This window comes from Cinclus cinclus, chromosome 1 (assembly GCF_963662255.1).
Source record: "Cinclus cinclus chromosome 1, bCinCin1.1, whole genome shotgun sequence".
NCBI classification, from domain to species: domain Eukaryota; kingdom Metazoa; phylum Chordata; class Aves; order Passeriformes; family Cinclidae; genus Cinclus; species Cinclus cinclus.
In genome coordinates, this window is record NC_085046.1 from 96,273,382 (window position 1) to 96,296,173 (window position 22,792).

A 22,792-nucleotide genomic window follows, 5' to 3' on the forward strand; every position below is an offset into this window, starting at 1 on the left:
TTATCAGTCATTGCAAAGCAAAGCCGGAAAATACAGTATTTTAGGAATCGGAAACAAATTTTTTTGTTTCTTTAAAAAGGGGAGAACAGGACCTAAACCCTGTTGGGATTTTCCCTATGTAGTTTTCTCACATTTTTTAGGAATGTAAACATCTCCAATGTTATGGTAAAAATAAAATGGCTCAGTTTAGTAATAAGTGAGGATACATATAGGAAATGTACTTTTTTGGGGTCTGCACTCACAAACTGTGTAGTCTAGCTTTATTCTTTGTTATTTTCTTTCTAAATACACGACATCTTCAAAAATGAACATTACTGTTGGTTGCTGCCAAATTTGTGCTATAAAATTTCTGGCACTTTTTATTCTGAAACAGATTTGCAAACTAATTCTGCCTTTGTTATATTTGTGAATATGGGTCCTCTTGAAACTACTTTCTTAAAATGTGAATTTGAAGTCAAGGATATCTGTTTACTCTGTGTGTTCTTCGAGACCGTACTATAGTACTTCAATACTTTTGTTCTCTTGTGTTTTAACTAAAGCTAAATCTGACCTATTTGAAATGACTAAAGGCTATGCACCTGCAGTTTGAGTGAAGTGTAGCTTTTTCTACACTACTTTGTGGTACTGAAGTTTTTTTCTGTCTGTTCATTCAGGGAATTTGATGTGTATGATGTCATAGGTACAATGTGTGAAAACTTGTGTTTTGAGATCTTCAGAAGGGTAGCTGTGGTTGGCTACTTTTTCACTGAAACAATCCTTTAAAAAACTTCATATGCTCTCTGCTGTTCTTACAGTAATTTTGATTCTTATTTTTGTTGCCATACAGATTTTGATGATTCTCTCAATCTTTGGAAGGCTCCACCTAGTCAGAGCAAATCTTCACATTCTCACTCAACATCTGAAACTATGGTAAGTTGTGGAGTATTCTATTAATTTTAATTATAAAATTGTTTGTGAACTGCTTTCAAGAAAATTAGCACTCTTAAAATTGTTTAAAAGACTGCAGCAAAACACAAAACCTGAGATCAGTCAGAAATTCGCTGTGAAATTAAGTTGAAATTTACTCCAGTGTAACTTTAATATGCTTAAAAAACCCTTCCAAGATTCTCAACCTGAGCTAAAATAAATAAGGTAGCTTGCTTTGACTGGCTAAATGCATAAGACCGTACTGAATTCTATAGCTTCCCACAGCAAGACATATTCTCTAGAGATTACTCTGTAATTGTCTTTATTGACAAAATGTGGTTGTCTCCATTTCTGGTTGTCACTTCTGTTACTTTTATTCAAATTGTCTATTCAGAGTGAATCTGTATTTACACAACACAGCTACAGAACTGGATCAATCAAAGCCACATAAATACATTGGGTATTCTGTGCTGTAATAAACTCTGGATTCTGAGAATGCTTTTGTAGAATTTAAAAGGCACAAGTGTTTGCAGGATCCAAAACAGACATGGAAAGCAGAAAGCAGGTGTCTGCTTGAAAAATTTGTTTCTGACTAGAAGGACTACAGCTAAAAGCTGTACACATGTGCTGTCTTTCAAGATGGCAAATGCAGAGGAGGAGAAATTGAAATACATTCTTTCAGTTCCAGAATAGATTTGCAATATCTGTTAAGGCTGTGGAGGTGTTATAATGTGTTATAATGCTTTTATAACATTCCGGAGTTACCTGATAAAAATCACATATTTTTCAAAGACTGCAGTATACATCCAAGAAAACTCTGATATGTTGCACTGAAGTCTTATTTTTTAGTTTCATATTCAAAAAATTTTTCCTTTATGAATGACCATCTAATCTATTACTGAACCCTATGTCATAGTTTAGAAGTTTATTTTCTCTTAAACAGATGCATGTGTTTATATGACAAATGCTGATAAATCACAATATCCTATATTCTTTTATTGACTAAAATTTCTATGTTCAATTTTTCTGTGGAACATGGTAAAAATAAAAACAAACAAACAAAAAAAACCAGTACTGAAGTTTTGTCTCAAAGTACTACACAAGTATAATTTCCTTGGTCTTTTAGTTCTCTTTTATAAATTTATTGCTGTCCAGTACTGATAATGTTATTTTGCATGTTTTTAATCATTGAGGAAAAAGCACACTTTAGGTGTAAACTAATTTCTCTTCTTCAGAAATTTTATAAATTAATTTGATTTTCATTAATGAAGAACAACAATCCCCCAGCCCCTTAGGGGTATTTTAAACACAAATATTCAAATTTGAAGATTGAAACTAAAATAATGAAGGTGTATGTACATCAGGAAGTACATGCAATCATAATTGCTGCTTAAAAAGCATTTGCATAACAATCTCAGATTTTTTAGAAGTGGTTGTTCCCAGGTCACTTTTTACTGAATAAATTGAGTGCCACTTACATAGAGGAATGAAAGTTGAACAAATTTCATCTTGTTTTGTTCATGTTACTTGAAGACAAAATTAAATTGCAGCAATTCTTATCAGGGCTGGGTGTCTAATCTACTTAAAATTGTGCTTGAGTTTTTATGAAGAATTGGAGAAGTTAATGACATTAGATTTCTTCAGCTTCAGTAGTTTTAAAAAAAAATAGTAGCTCTACTATTTCATTCAACAGATTGATATTAATTAGTGTACCTTAATATTACATTGTACTTTCCACTTAATAATTAGCTGTCAATCTTCCACATATTGTAGTCTTCATACTTGCTAAGATTAGGTTCTTACCATGGGAGTTTTATAAAAGTTTGTGTTTTGTTCTGTTTTCCTTCTTTCCCTGACATGTACAAATATGTCACACTAAGACTTTGATTGTCATTTCTAGAAGTTAGTTTAATTTGCATTTATTCTTCTTGGATGTTTTTAGCAGCTTTAAACTTTATTTTTTAATATTTTTTTAATTAACTAAGTTTCTTACCTGTATAAAAATGCCAGTGCTGACATAACACATTGAAAATTTCCAAGCTGCAAGATGTAGAGGTCTGATGTTCCAATGGCACTATTAATTAGGAGAAAAAAGATGGATGAGTTTAACTTTAATGGAGACTGATTGCAAACTGTTTCAGAGGGCAGTTACCTGAAGTGTGTATTAGTGAAGTTAGGAAATACTTCTAAAAATTCAAACTTGTCCCGAAATCTCAGGCATTTGTAATTTATTCTTATATGACTTGAAATTTTTGGGTCACACTTCAGCCCAATTTCTGTTTTGATGTATGATTAAAGAAATATATTTATGAAGTCATTACAAAAAGTTTGGAGAAGTTTGTTGCTGAATGTTGTATGATGGTGGTGCCAGGAGGATACTGTTATTCCAAGCCCACGAGATGGCGAGCTTTCCCTATGACAGATGGAAACGAATCTGCAGGTCTCACTGAAGGGAAAAATGTGTTTTAGGTGCACGGCACAGATTTGATGAAAACACCCACAAACACTTGAGAATGAGCAATCAAACCAAGTAGAATTGTTTCTATTGAAAACTCTTAACTTTTTTTTTAAATGTTATTAAAATATAGCTAGGTGCATCCATATCGATTTCTATTCTTACGTTCTATTAGTTTTCTCTGCTTCCAGATTTAATGTAACCAGTATTTTATTTGAGCTGTCTGCTATCATGAGCTGGTTTCACATAGGGTCATATGACTTTAACTGAAAGCTGCAACTAAATTACTTTTATGCTTCATCTTTTTTCTTTCATCCCCAATTATTTTCCCCAAATTTGCAGAAAGAGAAAATTAGAGTCAGAAATTTTGCAGAGACCATAAGTAAAATTTTGCTCATTTTATAGAGTAAAGAATAATTGTGTGGGAATGAAATCAATGATTCGGTGTAATAGAAAAATACAGCAGAACTGGATTGTTCTGTATTTTGTGTCTTGAAGATCCCAGTGGATTACAAGTTTTTGTCAAATTTATCTGTAGTTTTCTGTGAACTGGAATGTAGATACTGCAAAAAGGCCAGTTCTGAGATGATTAATAATCTTGGTCTTTTATAGAATAAATAGTTTAAATGTTAACTCAGGTTATCATTCGAGAAGACAAATCCTCACTCCTGTTTTAACCAACATGTTTGATTTGTGCTTAGTACATATGATAAGAGATCACCAATCTGTATGGAGATTCTGACTTGCTTTACACTGCATAAATATTCTAGGGCTGTTCTACGTCCAGGACATCTTAGCAAAATGATCAGTTATTTAAAAACTTCTGCTAAAACTGATGTGAGCTGAAGATCTACAGACATTTCCCAGAGAGCTTTAAGTCATGGCCATTTTTTCTTCTGAAATCTTCTTGCTATTTTTTATAAAAATATGTGCTTTATTTTCTGGAACCATGGTTACCAGAGTGCGATACAGTTAAGTGATTTAAACCTTTGAAAAGGGAACTGAATAGAATTAATCACTGCAAGCCTATTAAAGCAATGCCAGAGGGATTTTTGTACTAGAGGTTAAGAAAAGACCTTTTATTCCTATCTAGTAGATAAATGGTAAAACCCTCACATTTCTCCACTGTTTCCACTCTGACAATTTTTGTATTCTTTTGAATTAGTTCTAATCTGCAGTTGTCATCTCCCTTTCCACACACAGAACCTTTTCTCCTATTATACCCTCTTCTGAAGTTTCAATGTTCAGCAACACAACACTTCATTGCTCCCAGAAACAGTATGGTGGCAGTAGTAAATATCCTTTACTAATACTGTGTCCCAGACCTCCAGTTCATCCTTATCAAAGGTGATTTATAAAAGTGGAAATATCTTTCTTTTTTTTGTTCTCAAGGCAGAACAGTGTGGAAACAATTTCATTGTGTTATTCTATGTTTTCTGTTATGACAGCAGAAAATTTTGGGGTTTAACCTATTTCTCGCTGTGAAGCAATTATCAATGAATGTTCCATCACTGTAGGAAGATCACATTTTTCTAACCAGATAAAGCTTTTGCTGATTTTTTTTAATTTATTTTTTTTATATAACTGAGAATTTGTTTTTATTTTCTTGTCCAAAGTATTTAGAGAGTTGTAAAAGATAGAGAAAGAGCAGTTGTATGAGGTAGCTGATACTGTTTACTGATACATGAAAGATTGTATAATTCATAATAATATCTGTGAGATGACTCTCAGTATAGCTAAAGTCCTTTTAGGGTTTTACTTGTTTCAGAAGAACCATATGGACTGTTAAAAGTTACATTTTGGGTTTGTACTATTTAAGGAAAAGTGTTACGGTTTTTCTCACCTATTAGAATGCTTGAAACTGATGTATAGTGCTGAATAAATGCAGAATTTGCCATGTGTCAAGATAGATTTATTTAATATAAATAATGGATTTTGGTAATAATTTAAATTAGCAAGCATAGAACTTCAAGTGACTTCTTTTAATTGGAAAATTTGCTTTTTAGTTGTGCAGTCAAAATAGAATTTTGGATTTCAGTCACTCAGTACAGCTTGGTACTGCATTTTGCTAATAAGAAGATAATTTAACCAAGTACTGCCCTAGTATTTATGTGTTCTAAGTTGTGTGTGAATCCTATGTTTTGGACACACCTCCAGATCTTACTGTAGCTTGTTTTATGTGTTACAATATTCCTCTGATTTTTCTTGAGGATAACTGAGCAGGCTTAAGAAGAAAGACTCATGATTGTAGGATGAATAGTGGGAGACCAGAGGAAAATGTGGGAGAAAAGGAAGTTAAAATGTGGAGGTTGCAAGGATACAATAGCTGGGAACAGAGTGATCTGTGATTTCCTTCCCTGCACCTTTTTTGTCTGTTAAGTCACTTGGGTAAAAATATATTTAAACTGTTATTCTAATAAAACTTCTAAAAAAACCCAAACCTTTGAGATATTTCAGTCTTCCTTAGAAAGCTCCCTGTGAGGAAAATTCTAATAACACTCTTCTTCAAATTGTAACTCTGTTGGGATTTCATTGGATTCTCCGACATTCTGTATTCTATGCTTTGTATAGTGACTCTTGAAGAAGATTGTCTGACGTGAATTTTCCATCTAGAAAATGAAAACCAGAAGTGAAAGAGTGACTTGACATAATAGATACTTGTCCTGTGTTCTGGAACAGGTTACAGGTCTTGTGTCACAGAAGCACATCATTAGGCTGGATTCTGGGTCTTTGGATCTCAGGCTTGTGGTTTTAAACACAGTACAAGAGCATTAGGAACTTTTGAAAACACACAAAATTCATAGTGTAAATAATGCAAAATTGGTAGGAAGAGCATGGTATTATGTCAGTAAAGTTGTCTACTGTCATTTAGACCTCTCATATCTTCACTATGAGATGAATACATTTAAGGATCACAGGATTAAGGTTAAAAGAAGTTCTCAGAGTTCAAAAGATTCAGGGATGTCAACTTTGATGACAAATGCACTTGTGATATTTTTATCTGAGTGTGTTCTGGTACAAAGGGACAAGTGGTGGTGTTCTCAGTAGAGCAAATAGTCCATGAAAAATGTGAGTTTAAATGCTTCAGTAATGTCTTTCTATCTTTATCCAAATGTAGGTTGAGTCAATTATATGGATGAAAAAGAAGGATGAAGAGTGAGAAATTACAGTAACGTGGGCATTGACCAGTTTTTAACTGAAATTTTTCGGACTGTTCCTATTGCCCATCTTTAAATAGTTTCAATTATTGGGGTTTTTAGCATACATACATGTATGCACAAATAGTGTAAAAATCTAATCAAATTTATTTTGCACAGTAATATTTACATGGTATTTGATTTTGTTGGTTGTGATGGGTTGTTCCCCCTTCCCAAGCAGAATATAAATAAAAGACTTGTCTGTAAAAGCTGGAATCACCTAGTTTCCTTTTTATGACTTGCTAGATTCTGTCTGCATCCCCATCACTGGGGAGTGTTACTGAGCTTCAGGTGGCAGTTCCAAGTTCAGCCAGTTTTATTCCTGAAACTGTGGTTGATCGGCTTACAGCACAAGGTAAGTCAAGCTTGAGTTGTGTACCTGATGCTAAATACAGTGTATTCACCTTGCCATAGTTCAGTATTTTTTCATGCTGTACATTGTGCAGCTTGCATGCTGCTGGAGCAGTTGATGCTTCTAGTGGTTGTTTTAGAAGAAAAAAATAAACACTTTCTTTAATACAAAGTTTGACGGATACAAGTGAAAATGGTACTGCTTGAAATAACTCAAGACTTAGGTTCCCTTTCTGGCATCTAGTCGTGCTTTCAACACATCAGTCATGGTAGAGCTGTCATATACATGCATTCCCAAAGGAGTGTGTATGCACACACATACAAAAAGATGTATATATAATTTTCTTTATATGTAGAAAGATAAAAAAACTAATAGAATATAAAAATGTGTTTATAATCATGTATGTAGAGAGCTGTGTACAAATAAAAATATTTCTCTTTTAAAAGAAAGGACTGGGAATTCATGTCTTTCCAAATTTGCTACTTATCTTTATTTAATGCCTGGTAGAGGAAGCATTTCATTTTGGAACTATTTCCTGTATCTGATTTTTTTTGTTATTTCCTTTCACTCCTGAATATACAATTTAAATGTAGAGTGGACTTGGTTTTTTCATGAGAAATACAAGGAAATTTGGTTTATAAAAGCGCTGTAGTTTAATCTTTTGGTTGTTTTGGTTTTTTTTTTAATTCACTCTAGGTCAAAGCGATACAACCATAACAGAATCTCCAAGTCAACATGATTCTCCTATGTCAGCTGCTCTGTCTAAACAGCGTGCTGTAATCACACCTGCCCTTTTGTCAGCTGTTTGCAGCCTTCTGCACAATCTGCTGGTTGTCATGCCAAAAGATACTGGAATTGCTCTCCAACAAACGCATTTGCTAACAACTCTCAGCAGGTGTGAGATCGATAGCTGTTGAACTACAAACAAGGTGTAGCAATAGACATTTAAAAAAAAATCTTCGAATGAGATCTACCCATGTTTCTTACTAAAACTGTTAAACATATTGATCACTTCTTGCTCCTGAAGTGTTCAAACTTGCTTTTTTAAAATAAAAAAAATGCAATTAACTGAAAAAAAAAATCAGAATTATTTCTTTTTTTTCATAGAATAGGTAGTCATATCGGTGATTCCATTTGTGGTGTATGTCTTGTGCACCACAAATGTCTATGTATAGTGGTAAGTAATGTAGTGTACACTACTATGTATAGTAGTCTTATGCACTACTGTGTTCATCTCATGATGTTTTACGGTTTTGTCAAGTATCTGGAATTGCAGATCATTTCAGCTCATTTTATAAATTTCTTCTTTGAATTGTATGAAATATTTTGAAGGTGAGACAAATATTCTCACATTAAAAGAGAGTAGATTAAACATGCCAAATTTAGATGATAGATCCTAGTGTTTTTACTTCCTCTTAAAAAGAGGAACCACTTCAAAGAAGTTTTCAGATTGTATGGCGTTTTTCCATTTCCACTGTAGCAAATTCTTATGCCTATAAAAAAAATTTTGGAAGCCCTGAAGTGCAGTATGAAAAATTAGTTCATTTTTTTGTAGAAGTTTTCAAGAGCATTTTTGGTTGCTCTTCATAGTGCAATTAATGGAAAAAATGAAGCACAGACAAACATAAAAGCCCAACAACCCTGGTGTGAATACAGCTTATATTATTGCAGAGCTGTTTATTCTTCTAGAGGAAAGAAAATAAGAAATCAAATAGAAAAAATTGATTTTTGCCAGTGCAGTAACAGCTATTGGAATTTCTATTAGTCTAGCTATTTTGAAATGATGCACTGCTACTATAGTTGCCGTTGCATTAGACTTCCTTAAAACAGCGTGGTTTAGCAGTAAGTGCATCTTACTTTATTTGTACTATATTTATATTATTCTCTTCTATGGAATGTTATGTTACTAGAATGTTTAAGTGTTTAACTATATTTCTAACCAATATATTTTGTTTTAGTCTTGTAAGTGCTAATCTGGTTGAAAGATGCATCTTGGAACTGAAAGCTCCATTGGGTCATCGATGTCATATGGAACATGTAAAAGCTCAGGTTAGAAAAGCATTTGTTACTTCCTAAATTTTTGAAATTACGAATTTAATTATGTTAGCATAATATATATTCATTAACATAGTCCAGACACAGTGCTATAGGCTACATTCATTTGAATCTTTGTGCTTTTGACAAAGCTTAAGTGAAAATAAAACATTTTATTCAGCATAGAAGAATTAATTTCTGTGTTAGGACTCTAATTAGAATGACCAAACTGAAACCGAATTGTGTTTTGAAAGTGTAAGTTAAATTTAGCCATTGAATAAATGATAAAATTTTTTGTATGTTACTGAAGTATGAGCCAGATATAGTTACTGACACAGTGGATATTTTCTGTATGTAACAAACCCAGCTGCTTTGTTTTGCGTCTGATTCTGTGGACACTTACAGCAAATTTTGATGTATGCCAACCATATAGCATTGCTGCTGATAGAACTACCTTTTTATCAAATTTAACTCTCTATGTGCAATGTATAGAACATGCTGTTTCATGACACAGAGACATTTCATATCTTCTGCTGCTCTGCATTCAGATTTACTTTGAAGAAAATTACTCCTTTAATTAAAGAAATGCTTTTCTGCAGAAAATTTGAGAATAAACAAAGTGTCAGCTTCTCTATTTTGGAAGACACATGTATTCCTCAGTATTAATGACCATTTTAATATTTTTCTTTGTGACCTTCCAATGCATATGCTGCTGTACATGCAGCAAGAGTCATGACCTTCTCACAATGAACTTTGCTTTCTTACTAGAAAATTGATTGCACACATGTTTCCAGACTAGGGATTCTGTTTCATCTTCTACAGTATATTTAAGAGAAACATTTTCAATTCATGTCCTATTATTTAAGTGGTGTATATTAACTGAAAATGTTATGAATCAGTTGATGTAATGTGAGTAAATTTAAAATAATTGGAAGTTGTAAATATATGACTTTATTTCATATCTTTCTATAAATGTTTAATAGGTCATGTTACTACTTCAGTACTTGTCATCTTTGGCCAGGCTTCTAAAATCGTGTTTATTGGTGGACTGTCATCTTCTAAGCCAGGATGAATTGCTGAAACCTCTCCTGGCAAATACCTTCAGGATTCTCACCATACGTCCCAAAGATGGCTTAGGTAATGAAGTACTTTGTTTCTTTTATAACCAGACACAGGTAGGTCTTCATTTAGGTACCACCTTGATGTAAATGGACAGGTGTTGTCAGGCTTAGCTTTCCAGGTTTGTGCACATTTGTAAACACTTTGATTTTTTTTTTTTCTGTGTTGTCTTTGCAGATGCCGAGTTAACATCTGTACTTCATGAAACATGGGTAGACTCTTTCAGCCTTCTAGCTGCATTACTGTGGAAAAGTGGCCAGATATCTTTTCCATCTGTGACAGCAGCCCTTGCAAATCATTGTACAGCAATAATTGGTAATGACTGTTCCTGGATGCTTTTTTTTTTTCTTAGCAACTAATAAACAAATAGAAAAGAGACCCATTCCTCTTTAGATGCTATTAAGTAATTACTAATGAGATATTCACAATGAAAAACAATTTGTCCAGAGCTTGACTGACTTGTTTTGTTTTTTTTCACGTGTGATTTTAGTTGTAAACCTTAACTAAATGTGGCATTTGTGAAATGATCCATTAGCACTTCATTTTTTTTCTCTTTCTTTCTTTTTAAATATCTTGCATAAAAGGAGAGCAAAGTTTTGAGGGCAGATGAGAGATATAGAAATCCAAGATTATTATACAGGAGTTTGTTTGTTGTATTTTAATTATTCTTACATCAGTTACATAGTTAGGCAAGATTCTGTGACATGCTTCAATGAGTGATTTGAGTGTAATGGAGATTGGTGGTTTTTTGTTGTTTTTTTTTTTGTTTTATAGTTAAATGTATGCAGAGCAATTAATTCATTCAACCCCTATAAAACTCAAACTTTTCTTTCTTAGATTGTTTTGAAGACTTATAAGATGAATTGGATTTGTAGAATTCCTTGGGCAGTGCACAGTATAACTGCTTCTGGGTTCACATGCTTTCTTTGATAAGTCTTTCTGTGTTCTAAAGTATACTTGAGATTTATTCATAATGAAATGTAAAAATTTTAATTTTTTTTAACCTTTTAGATACCATTTCTGATTGTACTCATCTGTCTATCACATATCCTGCTTTATATGTGGCTAGTTTACAGTTCCTCTCTGTCCTTTTGAATGAGGAAGGAAGAAAACAGCTTGAGGATAAACATAGTGTATGTCAGAATCCAACTATTAGCTTTCTTCTGGATCACACTGGATGCCAGGCACCAGTAACTCAACTTACTGCATTAATTATTCAGGTATTTAAACTTCAGCAATGTAGTTGCAGGGTGTATTTAAGCAAAATTATATATGAAATTTGTGTCTTGTTTTCCCTCACAACTTAGTTCCTTTATCTATATATTTATTTTCCTTGTTTAATTAATGTGCAGTTTGTCTCTGTAATAATCATAGTGATCTGTGATAATAAGTATAGTGTTTTTTCTGAATGATGCACATTATATGAAGGTAATTTATGATTTCTGTTGTTCTAAGTATCTTAGTACTATTTTGCCATGTAAAGGGTATTTTTTTACATTTATTGTTCATATAATGGATGGTGTGACCAAGAGAATGCTCTCTTAACATTCATCTCATCTCTTCATAGGGATGGTGAATTCTTGTAGAATAACCTTACTCCTACCAGACTTGTCATAAACGCTGTGTTCCTTTGCTGCTCCATTGCAGCACTGGGGCTCTATTATGTCTATTGGGGCATCGTAATTTGTCCACTGACAACCTGTTGTCTTTCAGGGAGGAGAAACTTCCCAATTGGGTCTTTGTTGGTCAATCTACAGGTCACTGAGACTAGAATTCTCTCTGGCGAATAATTTTAGATCATTTCAGTTCACAATGTTTTCCTGTGAGGACATGACTTTCAGGGACTCAGGCAAAACAGGGGCACTTCATTCAAATCCCATAGTTTGCTAACGTCCTACTAGGTTTTTGTATTAATGCCTGCATATGTGTCTGAAACAAAATTCCTTTTCTCTGGCACAAAAAGCATGGTTGCATGAGAATATGTCTGATAAAGACATGTTGTAACATTCTTCTATTTTTATACAAGTGTACATAACTGTTTATCAGTGTGTGCCAGCAAAAAGGGACGATTCTTATGGTGAGAGCAGAAGAAAGTTGATACAATGAAGAATGAACTGCAGCCAGGTCAATGAAAGGACATTATACATAGTTTGAGTATTGTAAGAGACATCAGCTTTTAACATGCTTTTTAACTGTTCAGAGATGTAAACAGACATTGCATTTTGTTCATAAAAGAGTTCAAAAGATAGCCTATGCTCTCTGGGTCCTTACACAGCTGTTATGATCTCCCTAAAAGGGTAACAGAATTAGGAAATAAACAGCTTCCGTTTTTAGATCAAAGTACACGTATTTGTTTATGCCCCCTCACAGTGGTCATTGAGAAGACAGTGAAATTAGCCCATGGCATATAAACTATTAAAACAACAAACACCTAAACAAAATTACCATTAAAAATGAAAAAGCAACCCAAAAGATTTAGGACTTTCTTCAGGAGAAACACTCATCAAGAGAAGTAGTCAAGCAAATATTTGGGTAAAATAGAAAAGGATAGGAGATTTTTCAAACAAACAGTCATCTCTATTAATCATCCTAAATACATAAAATCTACAAAATACATGATCTATGCAGTGGCAAATGCTAATTTCTTACCCAGTGTGCTGGTGTGAATATTAGTAGACCAGGTCTCAAATTGGAATTCATTATCACATATGAGAAACCTAGTAAGTGCACGTGCTGACTTTGTAAGGCTTTGGTTGTTCTGTGTACTTAAATGTTAATCCTTCTGTACATGTGCTTAAAATCAGAAATAAAATTAAGAAGGAAATAATAACCTATACATAAACTCTCAAATTTGGGCCATAATATTTTTTTTTGCTAGATACAAAGCTTACAGTATTTTAGAAAGACTGTGATCTCCCCTTCAACTAACTCAGAATAGGTGCAGACTAACATAGCCAGATCTGTTGTGGATTTATGGGCCATTTAAAATTTATTATGCAGCATAATTTCAAAAAATAATTAAGTGCTCATTCTCATTTTAATACTTTTATAATAGTTTTAAGACTATAGAATCTGTTGGCACAAGGCATTATAAATTTCTAGAGTTATTTTTTCCATTCAACTAGTAGTTAATCATTAATTAATTCTTAATTACTTGTGCTCCGTATGCTTGACATAAATTTTCTTTTTTATTATGAATTGCAGTTCTTCATGGCACAATAAGAAAAAAATGCATAAAAGTGCATGCTTCAAGAAAGAACAGAATTTTGCTAGTGTTCAAGATAAAATTTAGAAAATAGTAAGATGAAATTAAAGCTTTTTTAAAAGATACAGCTATAAGACAACTCACCTTAATTATTGGATCAGTTCTATTTTGCCACATAATACTTACAGGAGAATACCCAAGAGGTTGATGGGCAGATATGATTTTTTCACTAAAATATTCATGAATATTAAGAAAAAGTAAAAACATCTAGCACTTTAATAGGGCAAAAGCCTTTGAGTACATAAGTCACAAAACCTACATCTCAGGCTATGCAGGATTGCTGGAACTCAACATTTTTTTCTTTCCTGGCTTGTGTCAATTAGTTTAAGCTTTTAAGTACTCAAACATCTAAATTTTTTAATTTAAAAAGAAACCATCACCTATCAGAACAGTAAAACAGTTAATTTGCTTTGAACATTCTTGTTTTGCTGTTAGATTTGAGATTTCACACCAGATCTAATAAAAACAGTTGTAGTCTAAATGTAAAGTTCTTTTTTGTTGGTTATAAACACAGAACCCAGTCCATACTTTGGTGCTTTGATTTGATGTAAGTTGTCCTTATCAATGAGGTGTTGGGATTTTTCTTGTTATTAATTTATTATTCTTTATTCTTCGACCTTCTAAATCCACCACACATCCCCTGATTACAGTGACTCTTCAATAAATGATGACCTTTGAGCATACTTGAATATTTTATTGCATATGAAAATTTGAAAAAATTGTTAGCCCATTAATACATAGTGTATATAGAATTAAAATCCATGAGATCCTATGGATAGCTACTCATGAGATTTCTGTCTAAAGTATTGATTTTCTTAAGATGTTGTATTTAAGGCAAACTTCAAAATATGTTTTTCTTTTTACTGTGATCCAGCAACTGTTTTTATTTTTCTATATTTTTCTGATTGTGTTGGATGCAGTTTTCTGTTATCTTAGATGTCAGAACTGGCATGGTGTTTTAGGAAAAATTTCTAGATAGACAAAATTCTCTAGTGGATAATACATGAAGCACAGACTGCTCCTTGTCTTTCAACTATCTTGTTATAGTGCTCCAAATAAATATTCCTTTGAAAACACAGAGGTTATACTTGGGTTATTAGAAATGTGGTGATGTTCACAAAGGCCTCACAAAACTAAGACATGCTACCATTTTTTGCTGGTTAGTAAGGTGTATATAAAATAATTATCAGTGATATTTTTTTAAGGAATATCACACTATTTAATCGCTTCATCATCATTGTGTAGAAGCAAAGTGTGATTGTGCTAAAGTCATGTCAGTGAGTTGTCTGCAATACCAAGCCTATTCTTGAATATTAGGAGAAGTATAGAGTGCCAGGATTTGGAATCTAGGCATTAGAAAAGTAAAGTGTTAAGAAAAGAATAAGAGGAGTGGTTTAGGAGCAAAAGAAGAAAGATTTAATTTTAAAAAAAGTTAGGTACAAAAGAACCTGAAACACTTCAGTGCAGACTGACTATAAACATGAGTATAAAGAGGGAGGACACTATATAGGAATACAGTGATAAATCAACCAAGTGACAATATATACTCTGATGACCAATTTATAGCTATGAATACTACTTTTAATATGGTCATTTTTTCATTTCAGTAATGAAATTGCATTTTTGTAGGTTTGTGAAAGAAAATCTTCAAAAGATGTGCTGAAAGAAGTTGCTACAAATGCATTGTTATCTCTGTTAGCTGTCAGTAAAAATGCCCAGAAATGTGCTTTGGAAGGTGAGTATTTCAAACTGTATGTTAAATTATATAAGATTCAAATGCTTGCAGATGTTTTACATATTACCTTAGATTGTAATTTTTTATTTTTTTTCAAAGCAGAAGACCTGTGTTTCAGTGGCAAGGTTTTTTCAGATTTTCACTAAGAAATCTTATTAATAATTCAAGTTTTCAGCTTCAGATGAAGTATTATGTTGTAGCCAGTTTAAAACTCTGTGGTGAAGTCACAGCTCTGTGCTGGAGTAAGAAGAGACCTGTTAGCTTTTTATGGTATATTCATACATTAGAAACTGGAGATCTTTCACTGGCAGTATTTTCCAATACATTTGTAGGTGAAACTATGTCCTGCATTTTCAGTTCTGGCTGTTCCTGGACAAGAGGAGATTTCTTCTCAGCTTTGTTTTTTCCTGACTGTGTTTCTTTGGTCCCATTTTACAGTTTAAGTAGGACTTTATTCCCTTCACAGTAGTAAACCAACTTCTAAGCAAAGGCTTCTTGTCCCCTCTAGAACACAAGGGAGAGTGGTGAATTTGCATCTCTCATTTATCATGTGTTTTAAACCTTTTGATCTGTCCAAGTGCACTTGTCTTGGGTGCTTTCCTGTAACTTTCGTCCCTGTTTTTCCACTTTGTAAACCTACACTACACTGAAATAGATAGCTTAGACAGATCTGCTCAGAGTCTGATCCCTATAGTGGCAGAAGACTCAACTTGAAGTCTTAATGCTTTCTGCTCTTTCCCAGTGTATTGTTTCTGTAATGAGCCCTTACTTTAGTCAGGGTTCTTCTTCTATTGACAACTTACTAGATCATCAAAGTTCCTGCTTCCTGTGAAGGCACTTCCACTGCAGGAAGTGCATCATTCTGTGCTAGAGCAGCCATCCAGTCATCCTTGCTGTTGGGCAACACAGACCTCAGAAAAGAGCAGGACTTCTGAGGTTCAAAGTAGTGTTCTGAAGATACCTATAGCTCTAGCATTACCTGTTCAGCTCTTAAGGGCTACTTTAAGTTAAAAATGCAAAGTCCTGTACCTCAAAAAGTACAAGCCCTTAAAGCAGTAGAGGCTGACTGGAGAGCTGAAAAGAACCTGGAAGGCAGCAAGCTGCATGTGAGAAGACTAACAGCATCCTGGGGTGAACAAAGGAACACAGCCATTAGATCAAGGGGAAAAGATTCTTTCCTCTACTTACCGCTTGTTAGACTAAATCTGGAATAGTGATTCCAGTTTTGGCCCAGTACAACAAATGTCAACAAACTGGAGCAGGTTCACCAGAGAGCCGTCAGAGTGGTTGTGTTCACTTGTCGTTAGAGAAGCTGAGGGAGCTGACTTATGTTCAACCTGGAGAAAATAAGGTTTTGGGAGGACCTATGAGATTTTGAAGAAGTTGGAGACAGGTTTGTTACAGCAGTGCATGGTATAGAAGGATGGAAAAAATGGGCATCAATTGAAACATGAGAGTCAAACTGCCTGGAAATAAACAGTTGCCCTTTGAAGGCAGTAAAGCAGTGCTAGACATGGTGTGCTGTCTCTGTCTTTGCACATTTTCAAGACCCAGCGGGATAAAACTGCAGGCAAACCTTGCCTGTTTAGAGCTTGCTCTGCTTTGAGAAGGTTTGGTGTATGACCTCTGGAGGCCATCTCTTTTAATCTGAATTATCCCATTATCTTGGAATCATAGAATGCACTGGAAAGAGCCTTTAAAGACCATCAAGCCACCCCCGTGCAATAATCAGGGACAATTTCAACTTGTCAGGTTTCTCAGCCCTATCCAACCTGTTTCCAGGAGCGGGGCATCTACCACCTCTCTGGACAACCTGTTCCAATGTTTCACCATCCTCATGGTAAAAAATTTCTTCCTCATATCTAGTCTAAATTTGTCCTCTTTTAGTTTAGAGCCATCACCCCTTGTCCTATTGCAACAGGCCCCGCTAAAAGGTTTGTACCCATAATTTTTAAGCTCCTTTGAAGTGGAAGGCTGCAACCAGGTCCTCCTAGAGCATTCTCTTCTCCATGCTGAACAATCCCAACTCTCCCAGCCTATCCTCGCAGATGTATTAGATCTCTCTCAGGGTTATTGTGATCAGCCTCTGGGCTCGCTCCTACAGACAGGTCTTTTATATGCTGTTTTCCTGATACCCTCAAGGCATGAGCATCTTACCAATTCTTTATCCAGCATCCAAACCGCCTGTCAATTACATAACTCTTCAATTTGGAAGGATGTTGTAGAGGACCACATCAAAACCCTTACAGAAGTCCGGACGGATATCTGTAAGCTCTCACAAGTTATCCACTCTCGTAAGTTATCCACTTATGTAGTCCCTCCATCATCTTATAGTGACAACATTTTGTCCTTTTAAGTCACTTGAATGGTTGCTTTCCTTTGTCTCACTGCAGATGCAGCAAATCTGCTGTTGTTAGGGGAAGGTTGGGTAAAATAAATGGATGCCCTAATCTCTTGAAGTCTCACGCTTCTGAGCAGCATCATTGAAGATATCCTGAAGAATTATAAGTTATTATCCTCTCCACCCAAATCATCTTCCCCTCTCAATCTTACCAGTCCTTCTTTTGGGTACTCCTCTCATGGGACTTTGTTGCAAGAGGACTCAAATGTGTTCTTGCTTCTTGAGAGCATTCAGTTAGATGCACTTCATTTCAGAAACCGTTTGCTACTTCCTGACATCAGGAAGATAACCACAAGATCATTGCCAGAAAGATACTTTGGGTTTTTAAAAAACATTTTTGATTGTGAATGTAATTATAAATGTTACTGGTTTTTGTCTTCCAGCTGACCTGATAGACAGTTGCATAGAAAACATGAAGCACATTCACGCACAGCTGAACTTGGATTCCCTAAAGCCTGGGAAAGCACAGAGAAAAAAGGTATATATAAAAAACAGAACACTGATAGGACAAGGCACTTCCCAGCTTTCCTTTGTTTGTTTGTTTTCTTGAGGCAGATACTGCTTATATGTATCACAGATGAGACAAAGTAAATGACAGCTTGTAGTGGATCCAGGTACTGGCACTTCTATAAGATTAAATGATTCTAGAGCTTTTACTGATTTAATTATCTCCCATACTCTTCCATCCAGACATCTCACTAGGTCTCAACTACCTTTTCCAGCACAGAGATGACTGCTACTTCAGGAATGTCAGGCAGAAAATCAGCATTGGTTCATATCTTGGGTGTTCACTGGACAAAGCCCCTGGCCATGTTTTGGTGTTTTTTTCCATGCATCTCTCTGAAGATCCTCAGTATCTACTCCCATTTGCCAGATCATGCCTCCAGCCAGGATCTTTACATTATTCCTTTTTGGGCCCATTTATTTCTGTCAGGGACCATTTACTTTCAGGAATCCTTTTTTCCAACTAACATTTATTTCCAGAACTCCAGGCTTCTGTTTGCTAAATTCAGTAGTCTACATGTGAAGTACAACATATGATCAGCCTCTGAATTACTGGTTTTGTCTCATGTTTTTTCAGTAATTGGAGGATTCAGGACTTACCACTTTTAGTCCAGGTTATCAGAATTAGCAGCTAGTCCATTCTGGCTGAAAGCAGCAAATAGCAGGCTGATTGAGAGTTGAAAATTCACTTTCAGACATCCACTCACATACACATCTCATCATTTTGTAATCTGTTGTGCTTGTAACTTATGACATTTATTTTATATCAATATCAGGGTATTGTTTTCAAGCTTAGTTGGACTTGCAGTCTTGACTTTATGGCCCTATCTAATCCAGCTAATTTTTTTCATCTTGTTTCCACGATATTTTTTGTTTTTCTTAAGTTGTTTTCTTCAGTGTTTTTCAGGTAGTACTAGCTATTTTGGTTTTATCTGTTCCTGTATCAGTCAGTCTCCCATCCCAAAACTAATTCCATCCTGCTTATGCATGTAAATCATAGCATTTTACTCTCCTATTATCTGGATTTGTATTTTTTTTTCTCCTTCAAACTTGGTCTGGGCATCTCAGTTTCTTGTCATGAGACTCAATTGTCCCTTCTTGTCAGTTTTTTTAACCTCATACTTGTGGTCCTTTCTCTGCCTGCATTCCCAGTAGCTTCTCTCCATCCCAGTCTATTTATTTAGCCTTTTTTTTTTCAACCTTCCTTCCAGTTCTTCCAGTCTCTCCTGTCACCCAATTCTTCTTTATCACAATTAGATATAAACTATGTCTTACCATCACACAACTGTTTCATAAGGTTTTTGTTGCAATCTGCTTGTGCTCTGCCACTTTCATCTAAGAGAATTAATAAAATACAGGCAGTAACCTCTGCTGTCAAGTTTGATATCTTGTCCATTCCCACATAAAACAGAAATTACAGAAAACACCTTCTTGTAGGGTATTTCTGCATTGCTTCAACTAAATAGTGTTTTTCTCTGAGGTTTTCATACAGACAGTAGCCTTGATTTGTGAGTAAGGAACTATATTTTATAACAATGAACTCTTAAAAAAATTTGAGTTTGACCCTGACATTTGAAGGCTATCGTATTTTTTTTTCTTGAGATCTCCTAAACACATTCATTTTCCCTTTCAAGCATTGGAGGCTGAAAGGTGTCCTGCCCTAGATATGTCCTGTAAAATTGAAGTCAACTGGTTCTTTGTAGTTTTTGGTTTGAGGAGAAATTAAATCTTGCAAGAAATTGGAGGAAAGGAGCCTGTGAGAAAGTTCAGAAAACCTGTTCATGTTTAATTGAAAATTCTTTGAAAGTTTTGTGAAAGACTTTGCGGCAGATTTCCCTGCAGAGCTGGGTCTGTAGATTGCTGCATCATATGTAAGTGTGCTGTTCATCATATGTGCTACAAAATGACAGTTTCATGGGGGGGGCACTGAGACATTGCTCTCATGGTAGATTTAGCTAATGATTCACGAAACTGCCCCTTGGCCCACTTCAGGGCACAACTCTCAAAGCAAAATCATAACAGCTTCTTTCCTTTTTTTCTTTTTCTGACTCTTAATTATTGGGAAGAATGACCTCGCTTCATTCTCAGGTCAGCTGAGGTGTTTTACTTGATATTCCTTTTCTTTCACAGTAATTAGTGTGGTGCTAGTAAAGAGCAGGGGAAGTATTTACAAGTAGCCAAGCTTTCAAAAAATCACATCAATATATTATCTTAGTAAAAAGCAAGACATCCTAAAATAAATAAATAAAAGCAGTGCTATCAATGCAATCCAGATCTTTTTCAACCTCCTAGAAGATTGTACAGTAAACATGAGTTGTATGTTGTGGCATTTTAATTCTATTTTGCTTATTAACTAGATTAATACGTACCTTTCAATTCCTTGAAAGAATTCTTACTTTGTCTTAAGAGTCTTGTCTTAGAGTTAGCATTTTATTTGGCTAGAAGTGAGATAAACCAGCTATAAAATGTATTTGTAATAATGACTGGTATGTTTCTTCCTGGTCTATTACACCTGGCTCTTCATTAAACTTTTTTCAGTAGTGTTATTTCATCTCTAAATGTAATCAAATATGTAATTTATGATATATAAGCACATTATGATTTATAAGCATGCATTGTTTCTTCACTTTGTCTGAGATTAAATATGAATCCTATTTTACATTTTTGTTCCTTTATGCTTGATAAGACAGAAGTAGTATCCTGTGGTGAACAAGCTTGTTGGTATTTGGTAATCTTTCAGAAGTGGTTTAATGTGTCATCCTTATAGGAGTTAGGTCAGCCATCAATGCCCTGTAGTGTCACAGCTCTGTCATGAAGATAGATTTTTGGTTCGCTTGTAACTTGAATCTCAGTGTAGTAGCACCTCACTGTCCAAAGATCTATATTTATTTTTGTAATATTCTTATCGGGCTGAAAGTTATTTGTAGCTTCTCTATTTATAGTTAAAGGATAGGAAATAAAGATCCTGGGTGTATAAGGATGGGTTGGCCTGACCAGCTGTAGGGATCACAGAATATTCTCAGAATAGTTTGAGGTGGAAGGGAGTCCCAAGGATCATCAAATCTAGTTCTTAAGTGAATAATCCGTGTAGAAGTCAAACCCACAACCTTGACATTATTAGCACCGTGCTCCAACTGAGCTCATCTCAGGGTCTGAAAGACAGAGCTAATTTAACCTTGTTTTTATCCATGGAAGAAAAATAAATGCTTCTAGGAAATGATTCATTTGACTTGCTTTAGATGTGTGCTTTAGGATGGAACAAATACTCAGAAAGTTCCCACCTGTTCTTTATTAGTTGTAAGAGAAATGGAGCTCAACATTACAGATTTCTGCATTTGGTCAGGTTGGTGCCCTTAGAAATAGTATCTGTGGGTTATAAAGAGAGATAAGGATAATAAGTTACTGGTTATAAATGTCTTTAGTAAACATGCCTGAAGCTGGCTGAGATGAATTCTACCTGATATTAGAAAAAAACTGCTGAACAGATGTGACCCAAATATTGATACCTTGGATTTGCACTTCTTTTGAAATATCTTTCCTCCTTGTAAAAAATTCATTCTGGTCTTACACTGATGATCTATAATTATTTTTTCTCTGGATAGGAGGATAACCTTATCAAGGAGTTAAGGTGTTCTATGCAGCTTCTTAGAAACTGCCTCTTTCAAAATGAAGAATGCAAAGTAAGTATTCTTATACTGAAGTAATACGAGTACATTTAGTTCCTGAATGAAGATAATTTTTTTTTCAACTTCGAAGTTATTTTCAAGCTGGATAAATTTAAGTTTGAGGTTAATGGCAAGAAATACTTCATATTTCATTATTATTCCCACTTCCTAAGAATATTTCACACATCTATTAGGAATACTAAGTTCCTAATAGAACTCTTGTGTGGAGACATCATCTCCCAATGGTTTCCAATGGTTGTTATCTTTTATATCCTTTTCTGCTTTGAGCAAGTCAATAATTCTAATTTTCAAAGCATATAACATGAAAAATGGATATGGAGAAAAGTGTGGGGCCACCAGAAAGGCACACAGAGATACATTTCAGATCTTAAAAAGCTATTTCTTCTCCTTACTTCTTTTGCTTTTCTGAAAGACACGAAAATCCCGAAACCACCCCAATCAAACAAAACCCAAACTCTAAATAATAATTTGCTATTTATTTTTTTTAATTGGAGTTAAATTGTTCTAAACCTCCAAAACACAATTTTATTTTCATATCTATTTTTTATAAAATAATTTTTCTTGCTCAAAATCTTGAATGTTTCTTTTCATTTTATTATTGTCTTTTTCTCTGTTGTTTTCAATTTCTTTTCAACTTCCAATCTGCCTACTTGGTTTTTTACCATGGGGAAAATACTACATTACTTGTTTTCACTTTTTCCTCTGTTCTTTCTTTCTGACCACTGCTCTTCCTTTTTCTTATTGCTGATAGCATTCACACATTTATTTTCACTTTCACAGTTTAATTTTTCTTGGCATTGTGTTACTTGTGCTATTTATACCATTTGGGCTACTTTTAGCAAATGCATTGGTGGAACTGCAAGATTTCCTGACTTTCCAGGAGTACTTCTTTTCCAGGGCATGTATTAACATCCTTTTTGCATGCAGAACGCTTGGGGCTGAATAAGCAGTCTTATTATCCCTGAAGTCCCCATAATTTGGTTGTGCCATAATCTCAGCAAAGATTACTATGGAATGTTTTTCTTCTTTTAATCAGGATCTGCAGAAAGAATTGCTTGGAGGATTGAAGGAGGTTGCTGTTGATAACTGATGATTTCTATAATTTGCTCTGGATACAATTGCACTCTTGTATTTCCAT

The 22,792-nt window shown here is 34.5% G+C and overlaps 1 protein-coding gene across 1 annotated transcript in view; it reads left to right on the top strand.

The window, feature by feature from the left end:
• RTTN (rotatin) overlaps positions 1–22,792 on the top strand; it is a 77,731-nt gene that overhangs the window by 46,994 nt on the left and 7,945 nt on the right. The window contains exons 34-43 of the mRNA XM_062487589.1: positions 827–909; positions 6,805–6,913; positions 7,607–7,805; positions 8,869–8,959; positions 9,928–10,081; positions 10,241–10,378; positions 11,075–11,283; positions 14,958–15,063; positions 17,848–17,942; positions 21,571–21,648. Of these exons, the coding sequence (XP_062343573.1) occupies positions 827–909; positions 6,805–6,913; positions 7,607–7,805; positions 8,869–8,959; positions 9,928–10,081; positions 10,241–10,378; positions 11,075–11,283; positions 14,958–15,063; positions 17,848–17,942; positions 21,571–21,648 (1,262 nt within the window). The remainder of the gene's footprint in view (positions 1–826; positions 910–6,804; positions 6,914–7,606; positions 7,806–8,868; positions 8,960–9,927; positions 10,082–10,240; positions 10,379–11,074; positions 11,284–14,957; positions 15,064–17,847; positions 17,943–21,570; positions 21,649–22,792) is intronic.